At 36.0% G+C, this 14976-nt stretch overlaps 1 protein-coding gene across 3 annotated transcripts in view; it reads right to left on the bottom strand.

Annotated features, from left to right (window-relative positions):
- Positions 1–14976, bottom strand: part of LOC143224764 (transmembrane protein 114-like) — a 126531-nt gene that overhangs the window by 26351 nt on the left and 85204 nt on the right. For 2 of the 3 annotated variants that reach the window (XM_076453038.1, XM_076453037.1), the window contains exon 4: positions 13148–13357. In XM_076453038.1, the coding sequence (XP_076309153.1) occupies positions 13148–13357 (210 nt within the window). The remainder of the gene's footprint in view (positions 1–13147; positions 13358–14976) is intronic. The other variant, XM_076453039.1, reaches the window with a different exon arrangement.

The following is a 14976-nucleotide window of genomic DNA, read 5'->3' on the forward strand; positions in this document are numbered from 1 at the left end:
CCTCTGGCTAGTCGGTCTAGAACATGTATCTTACTTCTGTAAATGTGTAAAGTTACCTGTCATGAAGTAGACTCTTCTGGCTACTCTGTCTAGATTCTAGAACATGTTACTCACTTCTGTAAATGTGTAAAGTTACCTGTTATAAAGCAGACTCCTCTGGCTAGTTTGTCTAGAACATGTACCACTTCTGTAAATGTGTAAAGTTACCTGTCATGAAGTACACTCCTCTGGCTGGTTTGTCTAGAACATGTACCTTACTTCTGTAAATGTGAAAGTTACCTGTCATAAAGTAGACTCATGTGGCTAGTCTGTGTAGAACATGTAACTTACTTCTGTAAATGTGTAAAGTTACCTGTCATAAAGTAGACTCCTCTGGCTGAGTCTGTCTTGAACATGTACCTTACTTCTGTAAATGTGTAAGGTTACCCGTCATAAAGTAGTCTTCTCTGGCTAGTCTGTCTAGAACATGTACCTTTCTTCTGTAAATGTGTAAAGTTACTTGTCATAAAGTAGACTCCTCTGGCTAGACCGTCTAGAACATGTACATTACTTCTGTAAATGTATTAAGGTACCTGTCATGAAGTAGGCTCCTCTGTCTAGTATGTCTAGAAAATATACCTTACTTCTGTAAATGTGTAAAGTTACCTGTTATAAAGTAGACTCCTCTGGCTAGTCTGTCTAGAACATGTTCCTTACTTCTGTAAATGTGTAAGTATTACCTGTCATAAAGTAGACTCTTCTGGCTATTCTGTCTAGATTACTAGAACATGTACCTTACTTCTGTAAATGTAAAAGTGTACCTGTTATAAAGTAGTCTCCTCTGGCTGGTCTATCTAGAACAAGTACCTTACTTCTGTAAATGTGTAAAGTTACTTGTCATAAAGTAGTCTCCTCTGGCTAGTCTGTCTAGAACATGTACCTTACTTCTGTAAATGTGTAAAGTTACTTGTCATAAAGTAGACTCTTCTGGCTATTCTGTCTAGATTCTAGAACATGTACTCTTACTTTCCTTGTAAATGTGTAAAGTTACCTGTCATAAAGTAGACTCCTCTGGCTAGTCTGTCTAGAACATGTACCTTACTTCTGTAAATGTGTAAAGTTACCTGTCATAAAGTAGACTCCTCTGGCTAGTCTGTCTAGAACATGTACCTTACTTCTGTAAATGTGTAAAGTTACCTGTCATAAAGAAGACTCCTCTGGCTAGTCTGTCTTGAACATGTACCTTACTTCTGTAAATGTGTAAGGTTACCTGTTATAAAGTAGACTCCTCTGGTTAGTGTGTCTAGAACATGTACCTTACTTCTGTAAATGTGTAAGGTTACCCGTCATAAAGTAGTCTCCTCTGGCTACTCTGTCTAGAACATGTACCTTACTTCTGTAAATGTGTAAAGTTACTTGTCATAAAGTAGACTCCTCTGGCTAGACCGTCTAGAACATGTACCTTACTTCTGTAAATGTGAATGTTACCTGTTATAAAGTAGACTCCTCTGGCTAGTCTGTCTAGAACATGTACCTTTTACTTCTGTAAATGTGTAAGGATTTACCTGTCATAAAGTAGACTCTTCTGGCTACTCTGTCTAGATTCTAGAACATGTTACTCTTACTTCTGTAAATGTGTAAAGTTACCTGTCATAAAGTAGAGACTCCTCTGGCTAGTTTGTCTAGAACATGTACCTTACTTCTGTAAATGTGTAAAGTTACCTGTCATAAAGTAGACTCTCTAGTCTGGCTGGTTTGTCTAGAACATGTACCTTACTTCTGTAAATGTGTAAAGTTACCTGTCATAAAGTAGACTCCTGTGGCTAGTCTGTCTAGAACATGTAACTTACTTCTGTAAATGTGTAAAGTTACCTGTCATAAAGAAGACTCCTCTGGCTAGTCTGTCTTGAACATGTACCTTACTTCTGTAAATGTGTAAAGTTACCCGTCATAAAGTAGTCTCTTCTGGCTAGTCTGTCTAGAACATGTACCTTACTTCTGTAAATGTGTAAAGTTACTTGTCATAAAGTAGACTCCTCTGCAAGTAGTCTGTCTAGAACATGTACTTCTGTAAATGTGTAAAGTTATCTATTATAAAGTAGACTCGTCTCGCTATTCGGTCTAGAACATGTACATTACTTCTGTAAATGTGTAAAGTTACCTGTTATAAAGTAGACTCCTCTGGTTAGTTTGTCTAGAACATGTACCTTACTTCTGTAAATGTATTAAGGTACCTGTCATGAAGTAGGCTCCTCTGTCTAGTATGTCTAGAAAATATACCTTACTTCTGTAAATGTGTAAAGTTACCTGTTATAAAGTAGACTCCTCTGGCTAGTCTGTCTAGAACATGTTCCTTACTTCTGTAAATGTGTAAAGTTACCTGTCATAAAGTAGACTCTTCTGGCTATTCTGTCTAGATTCTAGAACATGTACCTTACTGCTGTAAATGTGTAAAGTTACCTGTCATAAAGTAGACTCCTCTGGCTAGTCTGTCTAGAACATGTACCTTACTTCTGTAAATGTGTAAGGTTACCTGTTATAAAGTAGACTCCTCTGGCTAGTCTGTCTAGAACATGTACCTTACTTCTGTAAATGTGTAAAGTTACCTGTCATAAAGTAGTCTCCTCTGGCTACTCTGTCTAGAACATGTACCTTACTTCTGTAAATGTGTAAAGTTACTTGTCATAAAGTAGACTCCTCTGGCTAGACCGTCTAGAACATGTACCTTACTTCTGTAAATGTGTAAAGTTACCTGTCATAAAGTAGACTCCTCTGGCTAGTCTGTCTAGAACATGTTCCTTACTTCTGTAAATGTGTAAAGTTACCTGTCATAAAGTAGACTCTTCTGGCTATTCTGTCTAGATTCTAGAACATGTACCTTACTTCTGTAAATGTGTAAAGTTACCTGTCATAAAGTAGTCTCCTCTGGCTAGTCTGTCTAGAACATGTACCTTACTTCTGTAAATGTGTAAAGTTACTTGTCATAAAGTAGTCTCCTCTGGCTAGTCTGTCTAGAACATGTACCTTACTTCTGTAAATGTGTAAAGTTACTTGTCGTAAAGTAGACTCCTCTGGCTAGACCGTCTAGAACATGTACCTTACTTCTGTAAATGTGTAAAGTTACCTGTTATAAAGTAGACTCCTCTGGTTTGTCTGTCTAGAACATGTTCCTTACTTCTGTAAATGTGTAAAGTTACCTGTCATAAAGTAGACTCTTCTGCTATTCTGTCTAGATTCTAGAACATGTACCTTACTTCTGTAAATGTGTAAAGTTACCTGTTATAAAGTAGTCTCCTCTGGCTGTCTATCTAGAACAAGTACCTTACTTCTGTAAATGTGTAAAGTTACTTGTCATAAAGTAGACTCCTCTGGCTAATCCGTCTAGAATATTTTCCTTTTTTTGGAAATGTGTAAAGTTACCTGTTATAAAGTAGTTTCCTCTGGCTAGTCTATCTAGAACATGTACCTTACTTCTGTAAATGTGTAAAGTTACTTGTCATAAAGTAGACTCCTCTGGCTAGTCCGTCTAGAATATGTACCTTACTTCTGTGAATGTGTAAAGTTACTTGTTATAAAGTAGACTCCTCTGGCTAGTCTATCTAAATGATGTTCTTTACTTCTGTAAATGTGTAAAGTTACCTGTCATAAAGTAGACTCTTCTGGCTTCTCTGTCTAGATTCTAGAACATGTTACTTACTTCTGTAAATGTGCAAAGTTACCTGTCATAAATTAGACTCCTCTGGCTGGTCTATCTAGAAGATGTACCTTACTTCTGTAAATGTGTAAAGTTACCTGTTATAAAGTAGACTCTTCTGGCTACTCTGTCTAGATTCTAGAACATGTTACTTACTTCTGTAAATGTGTAAAGTTACCTGTTATAAAGTAGACTCGTCTGGCAAGTTTGTCTAGAACATGTACCTTACTTCTGTACATGTGTAATGTTACCTGTTATAAAGTAGACTTTTCTGGCTAGTCTTTTTAGAACATGTATCTTACTTCTGTAAATGTGTAAAGTTACCTGTCACAGAGTAGACTCCTCTGACTTGTCTGTCTAGAACATGTACCTTACTTCTGTAAATGTGTAAAGTTACCTGTCATAAAGTGGACTCCTCTGGTTAGTCTGTCTAGAACATGTACTTTACTTCTGTAAATGTGTAAAGTTACCTGTCATAAAGTAGACTCCTCTGGCTAGCCTGTCTAGAACATGTACCTTACTTCTGTAAATGTGTAAAGTTACCTGTCATGAAGTATGCTCCTCTGGCTAGTATGTCTAGAAAATATACCTTACTTCTGTAAATGTGTAAAGTTACCTGTTATAAAGTAGACTCTTCTGGCTAGACCGTCTAGAACATGTACCTTACTTCTGTAAATGTGTAAAGTTACCTGTTATAAAGTAGACTCTTCTGGTTAGTTTGTCTAGAACATGTACCTTACTTCTGTAAATGTGTAAAGGTACCTGTCATAAAGTATGCTCTTCTGGCTAGTAAGTCTAGAAAATATACCTTACTTCTGTAAATGTGTAAAGTTACCTGTTATAAAGTAGACTCCTCTGAGTAGTCTGTCTAGAACATGTTCCTTACTTCTGTAAATGTGTAAAGTTACCTGTTATAAAGTAGACTACTCTGGCTAGTCTGTCTAGAACATGTTCCTTACTTCTGTAAATGTGTAAGGTTACCCGTCATAAAGTAGTCTCTTCTGGCTAGTCTGTCTAGAACATGTACCTTACTTCTGTAAATGTGTAAAGTTACTTGTCATAAAGTAGACTCCTCTGGCTAGACCGTCTAGAACATGTACCTTACTTCTGTAAATGTGTAAAGTTACCTGTTATAAAGTAGACTCCTCTGGTTAGTTTGTCTAGAACATGTACCTTACTTCTGTAAATGTGTAAAGGTACCTGTCATGAAGTAGGCTCCTCTGGCTAGTATGTCTAGAAAATATACCTTGCTTCTGTAAATGTGTAAAGTTACCTGTTATAAAGCAGACTCCTCTGGCTAGTTTGTCTAGAACATGTACCTTACTTCTGTAAATGTGTAAAGTTACCTGTCATAAAGTAGACTCCTCTGGCTGGTTTGTCTAGAACATGTACCTTACTTCTGTAAATGTGTAAAGTTACCTGTCATAAAGTAGACTCATGTGGCTAGTCTGTGTAGAACATGTAACTTACTTCTGTAAATGTGTAAAGTTACCCGTCATAAAGTAGTCTCTTCTGGCTAGTCTGTCTAGAACATGTACCTTTCTTCTGTAAATGTGTAAAGTTACTTGTCATAAAGTAGACTCCTCTGGCTAGACCGTCTAGAACATGTTACCTTCCTGTAAATGTGTAAGGAGTTACCTGTTATAAAGTAGACTCCTCTGGTTGGTTTGTCTAGAACATGTACCTTACTTCTGTAAATGTATTAAGGTACCTGTCATGAAGTAGGCTCCTCTGTCTAGTATGTCTAGAAAATATACCTTACTTCTGTAAATGTGTAAAGTTACCTGTTATAAAGTAGACTCCTCTGACTAGTCTGTCTAGAACATGTTCCTTACTTCTGTAAATGTGTAAAGTTACCTGTCATAAAGTAGACTCTTCTGGCTATTCTGTCTAGATTCTAGAACATGTACCTTACTGCTGTAAATGTGTAAAGTTACCTGTCATAAAGTAGACTCCTCTGGCTAGTCTGTCTAGAACATGTACCTTACTTCTGTAAATGTGTAAAGTTACCTGTCATAAAGTAGACTCCTCTGGCTAGTCTGTCTAGAACATGTACCTTGCTTCTGTAAATGTGTAAAGTTACCTGTCAGAAAGTAGACTCCTCTGGCTAGTCTGTCTAGAACATGTACCTTATTTCTGTAAATGTGTAAAGTTACCTGTTATAAAGTAGACTCCTCTGGCTAGTCTGTCTAGAACACGTACCTTACTTCTGTAAATGTCTAAAGATACCTATCATAAAGAAGATTCCTCTGGCTAGTCTGTTTAGAACATGTTCCTTACTTCTGTAAATGTGTAAAGTTACCTGTCATAAAGTAGACTCTTCTGGCTATTCTGTCTAGATTCTAGAACATGTACCTTACTTCTGTAAATGTGTAAAGTTACCTGTGATAAAGTGGACTCCTCTGGCTTGTCTGTCTAGAACATGTACCTTACTTCTGTAAATGTGTAAAGTTACCTGTCCTAAAGTAGACTCCTCTGGCTAGTCCTTCTAGAATATGTACCTTACTTCTGTAAATGTGTAAAGTTACCTGTCATAAAGTAGATCTTCTCTGTCTAGTCTGTCTAGATCATGTACCTTACTTCTGTAAATGTCTAAAGATACCTATCATAAAGAAGATTCCTCTGGCTAGACCGTCTAGAACATGTACCTTACTTCTGTAAATGTCTAAAGTTACCTGTCATAAAGTAGACTCCTCTGGCTAGTCTGTCTAGAACATGTACCTTACTTCTGTAAATGTGTAAAGTTATTTGTCATAAAGTGGACTCCTCTGGTTAGTCTGTCTAGAACATGTACCTTACTTCTGTAAATGTGTAAAGTTACCTGTCATAAAGTAGTCTCCTCTGGCTACTCTGTCTAGAACATGTTCCTTACTTCTGTAAATGTGTAAAGTTACCTGTCATGAAGTAGGCTCCTCTGGCTAGTCTGTTTAGATGATGTTCTTTACTTCTGTAAATGTGTAAAGTTACCTGTCATAAAGTAGACTCTTCTGGCTACTCTGTCTAGATTCTAGAACATGTTACTTACTTCTGTAAATGTGCAAAGTTACCTGTCATAAATTAGACTCCTCTGGCTGGTCTGTCTAGAACATGTACCTTACTTCTGTAAATGTGTAAAGTTACCTGTCATAAAGTAGACTCCTCTGGCTAGTCTGTCTAGAACATGTTCCTTACTTCTGTAAATGTGTAAAGTTACCTGTCATAAAGTAGACTCTTCTGGCTACTCTGTCTAGATTCTAGAACATGTTACTTACTTCTGTAAATGTGTAAAGTTACCTGTTATAAAGTAGACTTGTCTGGCAAGTTTGTCTAGAACATGTATCTTACTTCTGTAAATGTGTAAAGTTACCTGTCACAGAGTAGACTCCTCTGACTTGTCTGTCTAGAACATGTACCTTACTTCTGTAAATGTGTAAAGTTACCTGTCATAAAGTGGACTCCTCTGGTTAGTCTGTTTAGAACATGTAACTTACTTCTGTAAATGTGTAATGTTACCTGTCATGAAGTAGACTCCTCTTTCTAGTTTGTCTAGAACATGTATCTTACTTCTGTAATTGTGTAAAGTTACCTGTGATAAAGTAGACTCATCTGGCTAGTTTGTCTAGAACATGTACTTTACTTCTGTAAATGTGTAAAGTTACCTGTTGTAAAGTAGACTCCTCTGGCTAGTCTGTCTAGAACATGTTCCTTACTTCTGTAAATGTGTAAAGTTACCTGTCATAAAGTAGACTCCTCTGGCGAGTCTGTATAGGACATGTACCTTACTTCTGTAAATGTGTAAAGTTACCTGTCATAAAGTAGACTCTTTTGGCTATTCTGTCTAGATTCTAGAACATGTTACTTACTTCTGTAAATGTGCAAACTTACCTGTCATAAAGTAGACTCATGTGTCTAGTCTGTCTAGAACATGGAACTTACTTCTGTAAATGTGTAAATTTACCTGTCATAAAGAAGACTTCTCTGGCTAATTTGTATAGAACATGTACCTTTTGTAAATGTGTAAAGTTACCTGTCATAATGTGGACTCCTCTGGCTAGTCTGTCTAGAAGATGTATCTTACTTCTGTCAATGTGAAAAGTTACCTGTCATAACGTAGACTCCTCTGGCTAGTCTGTCTAGAACATGTACCTTATTTCTGTAAATGTGTAAAGTTACCTGTGATAAAGTAGACTCATCTGGCTTGTTTGTCTAGAACACGTACTTTACTTCTGTAAATGTTTAAAGTTACCTGTTATAAAGTAGACTCGTCTGGCTAGTCTGTTTAGAACATGTACCTTACTTTTGTAAACGTGTAAAGTTACCTGTCATGAAGTAGACTCCTCTTTCTAGTTTGTCTAGAACATGTACCTTATTTCTGTAAATGTGTAAAGTTATTTGTTATAAAGTGGACTGCTCTGGCTTGTCTGTCTAGAACATGTATCTTACTTCTGTAATTGTGTAAAGTTACCTGTCATAAAGTGGACTCCTCTGGCTTGTCCGTCTAGAACACGTACCTTACTTCTGTAAATGTGTAAAGTTATCTGTGATAAAGTAGACTCCTCTGACTAGTCTGTCTAGAACATGTATGTTACTTCTGTAAATGTGTAAAGTTACCTGTTATAAAGTAGACTCCTCTGGCTAGTCTGTCTAGAACATGTATTTTAGTTCTGTAAATGTGTAAAGTTACCTGTCATAAGTTCGACTCCTCTGTCTAGTTTATCTTGAAGATGTACCTTACTTCCGTAAATGTGTAAAGTTACCTGTCATAAAGTAGACTCTTCTGGCTATTCTGTCTAGATTCTAGAACATGTTACTTACTTCTGTAAATGTATAAAGTTACCTGTTATAAAGTAGACTCTCTGGCTAGTCTGTTTAGAACTATGAGTATAAACTGTACTCTTTGTAAATGTATAAAGTTACCTGTTATAAAGTAGACTCCTCTGGCGAGTCTGTATAGGACATGTATCTCACTTCTGTAAATGTGCAAACTTACCTGTCATAAAGTAGACTCCTCTGGCTAATTTGTATAGAATATGTACCTTTTGTAAATGTGTAAAGTTACCTGTCATAAAGTAGACTCATGTGGCTAGTCTGTCTAGAATACGTACCTTACTTCTGTAAATGTGTAAAGTTACCTGTCATAAAGTAGACTCGTCTGGCTAGTATGTCTAGAACATGTATCTTACTTCTGTAAATGTGAAAAGTTACCTGTGATAAAGTAGATTCATCTGGCTAGTTTGTCTAGAACATGTACTTTACTTCTGTAAATGTGTAAAGTTACCTGTTGTAAAGTAGACTCCTCTGGCTAGTCTGTCTAGAACATGTTCCTTACTTCTGTAAATGTGTAAAGTTACCTGTCATAAAGTAGACTCTTCTGGCTATTCTGTCTAGATTCTAGAACATGTTAGTTACTTCTGTAAATGTGCAAACTTACCTGTCATAAAGTAGACTCATGTGTCTAGTCTGTTTAGAACATGGAACTTACTTCTGTAAATGTGTAATGTTACCTGTCATAAAGTAGACTCGTCTGGTTATTCCGTCTAGAACACGTACCTTACTTCTGTAAATGTGTAAAGTTACCTGTCATAAAGTAGACTCTTCTGACTAGTCTGTCAAGAACATGTAACTTACTTCTGTAAATGTGTAAAGTTACCTGTGATAAAGTAGACTTTTCTGGCTAGTCTGTCTAGAACATGTACTATACTTCTGTAAATGTTTAAAGTTACCTGTTATAAAGTAGACTCGTCTGGCTAGTCTGTTTAGAACATGTACCTTACTTTTGTAAACGTGTAAAGTTACCTGTCATGAAGTAGACTCCTCTTTCTAGTTTGTCTAGAAAATGTACCTTATTTCTGTAAATGTTACTTACTTCTGTAAATGTGTATTACCTGTTATAAAGTGGACTGCTCTGGCTTGTCTGTCTAGAACATGTATCTTACTTCTGTAATTGTGTAAAGTTACCTGTCATAAAGTAGACTCTTCTGGCTAGTCTGTCTAGAACATGTATCTTAGTTCTGTAAATGTGTAAAGTTACCTGTCATAAAGTAGACTCTTCTGGCTATTCTGTCTAGATTCTAGAACATGTACCTTACTTCTGTAAATGTGTAAAGTTACCTGTTATAAAGTAGTCTCCTCTGGCTAGTCTGTCTAGAACATGTACCTTTCTTCTGTGAATGTGTAAAGTTACTTGTTATAAAGTAGACTCCTCTGGCTAGTTTGTCTAGAACATGTACCTTACTTCTGTAAATGTGTAAAGTTACCTGTCATGAAGTAGGCTCCTCTGGCTAGTCTGTCTAGATGATGTTCTTTACTTCTGTAAATGTGTAAAGTTACCTGTCACAAAGTAGACTCTTCTGGCTACTCTGTCTAGATTCTAGAACATGTTACTTACTTCTGTAAATGTGCAAAGTTACCTGTCATAAATTAGACTCCTCTGGCTGGTCTATCTAGAACATGTACCTTACTTCTGTAAATGTGTAAAGTTACCTGTTATAAAGTAGACTTTTCTGGCTAGTCTTTTTAGAAGATGTATCTTACTTCTGTAAATGTGTAAAGTTACCTGTCACAGAGTAGACTCCTCTGACTTGTCTGTCTAGAACATGTACCTTACTTCTGTAAATGTGTAAAGTTACCTGTCATAAAGTAGACTCCTCTGGTTAGTCTGTTTAGAACATGTAACTTACTTCTGTAAATGTGTAAAGTTACCTGTCATGAAGTAGACTCCTCTTTCTAGTTTGTCTAGAACATGTATCTTACTTCTGTAATTGTGTAAAGTTACCTGTGATAAAGTAGACTCATCTGGCTAGTTTGTCTAGAACATGTACTTTACTTCTGTAAATGTGTAAAGTTACCTGTTGTAAAGTAGACTCCTCTGGCTAGTCTGTCTAGAACATGTTCCTTACTTCTGTAAATGTGTAAAGTTACCTGTCATAAAGTAGACTCCTCTGGCGAGTCTGTATAGATTCTAGAACATGTTATTTACTTCTGTAAATGTGTAAAGTTATTTGTCATGAAGTACACTCCTCTGGCTGGTTTGTCTAGAACATGTACCTTATTTCTGTAAATGTGTAAAGTTACCTGTCATAAAGTAGACTCATGTGGCTAGTCTGTCTAGAATACGTACCTTACTTCTGTAAATGTGTAAAGTTACCTGTCATAAAGTAGACTCGTCTGGCTAGTATGTCTAGAACATGTATCTTACTTCTGTAAATGTGAAAAGTTACCTGTGATAAAGTAGATTCATCTGGCTAGTTTGTCTAGAACATGTACTTTACTTCTGTAAATGTGTAAAGTTACCTGTTGTAAAGTAGACTCCTCTGGCTAGTTTGTCTAGAACATGTACTTTACTTCTGTAATTGTGTAAAGTTACCTGTCATAAAGTAGACTCTTCTGGCTATTCTGTCTAGATTCTAGAACATGTTACTTACTTCTGTAAATGTATAAAGTTACCTGTTATAAAGTAGACTCCTCTGGCGAGTCTGTATAGGACATGTATCTCACTTCTGTAAATGTGTAATGTTACCTGTCATAAAGTAGACTCGTCTGGTTATTCCGTCTAGAACACGTACCTTACTTCTGTAAATGTGTAAAGTTACCTGTCATAAAGTAGACTCGTCTGTCTAGTATGTCTAGAATATGTAGCTTACTTCTGTAAATGTGTAATGTTACCTGTCATAAAGTAGACTCGTCTGACTAGTCTGTCAACATGTACCTTACTTCTGTAAATGTGTAAAGTTACCTGTCACAAAGTAGATTCCTCTGTCTAGTCTGTCTAGAACATGTAACTTACTTCTGTAAATGTGTAAACTTACCTGTGATAAAGTAGACTTTTCTGGCTAGTGTAAAGTTACCTGTCTAGTTTGTTCAGAACATGAACATGTAAAGTTACTGTCTGCAAAGTAGACCTTTCTGGCTATTCTTCTGTAAATGTTTAAAGTTACCTGTTATAAAGTAGACTCGTCTGGCTAGTCTGTTTAGAACATGTACCTTACTTTTGTAAACGTGTAAAGTTACCTGTCATGAAGTAGACTCCTCTGACTAGTTTGTCTAGAACATGTTCCTTACTTCTGTAAATGTTTAAAGTTACCTGTTATAAAGTAGACTCGTCTGGCTAGTCTGTTTAGAACATGTACCTTACTTTTGTAAACGTGTAAAGTTACCTGTCATGAAGTAGACTTCTCTGACTAGTTTGTCTAGAACATGTTATTTACTTCTGTAAATGTGCAAACTTACCTGTCATAAAGTAGACTTCTCTGGCTAATTTGTATAGAACATGTACCTTTTGTAAATGTGTAAAGTTACCTGTCATAAAGTAGACTCCTCTGGCTTGTCTGTCTAGAACATGTATCTCACTTCTGTAATTGTGTAAAGTTACCTGTCATAAAGTGGACTCTGTCTGGCTAGTATGTCTAGAATATGTAGCTTACTTCTGTAAATGTGTAAAGTTACCTGTGATAAAGTAGACTCTTCTGGCTAGTCTGTCTAGAACATGTACTTTAGTTCTGTAAATGTGTGAAGTTATCTGTGATAAAGTAGACTCCTCTGACTAGTCTGTCTAGAACATGTATCTTACTTCTGTAAATGTGTAAAGTTACCTGTCCTAAAGTAGACTCCTCTAGCTAGTCTGTCTAGAACATGTTACTTACTTCTGTAAATGTGTAAAGTTACCTGTCATAATGTGGACTCCTCTGGCTAGTCTGTCTAGAACATGTAACTTACTTCTGTAAATGTGTAAAGTTACCTGTCATAAAGTAGACTCTTCTGGCTATTCTGTCTAGATTCTAGAACATGTTACTTACTTCTGTAAATGTATAAAGTTACCTGTTATAAAGTAGACTCTTCTGGCTACTCTTTCTAGATTCTAGAACATGTTACTTACTTCTGTAAATGTGTAAAGTTACCTGTCATGAAGTAGGCTCCTCTGGCAAGTCTGTCTAGAACATGTATCTTACTTCTGTAAATGTGTAAAGTTACCTGTCATAAAGTAGACTCCTCTGGTTAGTCTGTCTAGAACATGTACCTTACTTCTGTAAATGTGTAAAGTTATCTGTGATAAAGTAGACTCTTCTGGCTACTCTGTCTAGATTCTAGAACATGTTATTTACTTCTGTAAATGTGTAAAGTTACCTGTTATAAAGTAGACTCCTCTGGTTAGTCTGTCTAGAACATGTACCTTACTTCTGTAAATGTGTAAAGTTACCTGTCATAAAGTAGACTCCTCTGGCTAGTCCGTCTAGAACATGTACCTTAGTTCTTTAAATGTGTAAAGTTACCTGTTATAAAGTAGACTCGTCTGGCTAGTTTGTCTAGAACATGTACCTTACTTCTGTAAATGTGTAAAGTTACCTGTCGTGAAGTAGACTCCTCTGGCTAGTCTGTCTAGAACATGTTACTTACTTCTGTAAATGTGTAAAGTTACCTGTTATAAAGTAGATTCTTCTGGCTACTCTTTCTAGATTCTAGAACATGTTACTTACTTCTGTAAATGTGTAAAGTTACCTGTCATAAAGTAGACTCTTCTGGCTACTCCGTCTAGAACATGTATCTTCCTTTGGAAATGTGTAAAGTTACCTGTGATAAAGTGGACTCCTCCGGCTAGTCTCTTGAACATATATCTGGGCTCTGTAAATGTGTAAACAGAAAACCCGACACCCATCAGCATCAAACACAAACTGATGATAGAGAAAGCTGTTTCCGTTCTTGTGTAATCTGTGAAATACACGATAAGAACTTTGATAATATAAATATATATGTGTATAACACATTAAGAAACACATGTAATTAACAATTATTTATGAGAACATTCAATATGAAGTTTCAATAGACACGCATATGCTGTAATAATCTTTGGTCTAAGTTTCAAGAAACACATGGTAAGGATATGTGTTCTAAGTTTGAACAAACATACAAACACGATTATAATCTGTGGTCTAAGTTTCAAGAAACACACATACACGATAATAATCTGTGGTCTAAGTTTCAAGAAACATATATACACGGTAATAATCTGTGGTCTAAGTTTCAAGAAACATACATGCACGGTAATAATCTGTGGTCTAAGTTTCAAGAAACATACATGCACGGTAATAATCTGTGGTCTAAGTTTCAAGAGACACACATACACGTTAATAATCTGTGGTCTAAGTTTCAAGAAACATACATGCACGGTAATAATCTGTGGTCTAAGTTTCAAGAGACACACATACACGGTAATAATCTGTGGTCTAAGTTTCAAGAAACATACATGCACGGTAATAATCTGTGGTCTAAGTTTCAAGAAACACACATACACGATAATAATCTGTGGTCTAAGTTTCAAGAAACATACATACACGGTAATAATCTGTGGTCTAAGTTTCAAGAAACACACATACACGATAATAATCTGTGGTCTAAGTTTCAAGAAACATACATACACGGTAATAATCTGTGGTCTAAGTTTCAAGAAACATACATGCACGGTAATAATCTGTGGTCTAAGTTTCAAGAAACATACATGCACGGTAATAATCTGTGGTCTAAGTTTCAAGAGACACACATACACGTTAATAATCTGTGGTCTAAGTTTCAAGAAACATACATGCACGTTAATAATCTGTGGTCTAAGTTTCAAGAAACATACATGCACGGTAATAATCTGTGGTCTAAGTTTCAAGAAACATACATGCACGGTAATAATCTGTGGTCTAAGTTTCAATAATAATCTGTGGTCTAAGTTTCAAGAAACACACATACACGATAATAATCTGTGGTCTAAGTTTCAAGAAACATACATACACGGTAATAATCTGTGGTCTAAGTTTCAAGAAACACACATACACGGTAATAATCTGTGGTCTAAGTTTCAAGAAACATACATACACGGTAATAATCTGTGGTCTAAGTTTCAAGAAACACACATACACGATAATAATCTGTGGTCTAAGTTTCAGGAAACATACATACACGGTAATAATCTGTGGTCTAAGTTTCAAGAAACATACATGCACGATAATAATCTGTGGTCTAAGTTTCAAGAAACATACATACACGGTAATAATCTGTGATAATTGTTTGTTTCCTGGAGCTTCTTCACGATGTTCAACTTTGTGTCTTCCGGTGGAACTATTTAGTTCATTTTAGTAACGTTAGGTGAACTGTTCAAGCTTGAATTAGAAATGAGGACTTAACTTACAGCGTTTTAGTTTGTTAAATCATTTTATGAATTAGATTGAAGTGGAACTTGATTTTAGCATCACACACATCAAGGGATTTCCATAAAGATATAAGAGGTAGAATGGCTAATAGGTTTACTAAATTTTAAACATTCCATTAACAAAGGCTCAGAA

Source organism: Tachypleus tridentatus, chromosome 9, assembly GCF_004210375.1.
Source record: "Tachypleus tridentatus isolate NWPU-2018 chromosome 9, ASM421037v1, whole genome shotgun sequence".
NCBI classification, from domain to species: domain Eukaryota; kingdom Metazoa; phylum Arthropoda; class Merostomata; order Xiphosura; family Limulidae; genus Tachypleus; species Tachypleus tridentatus.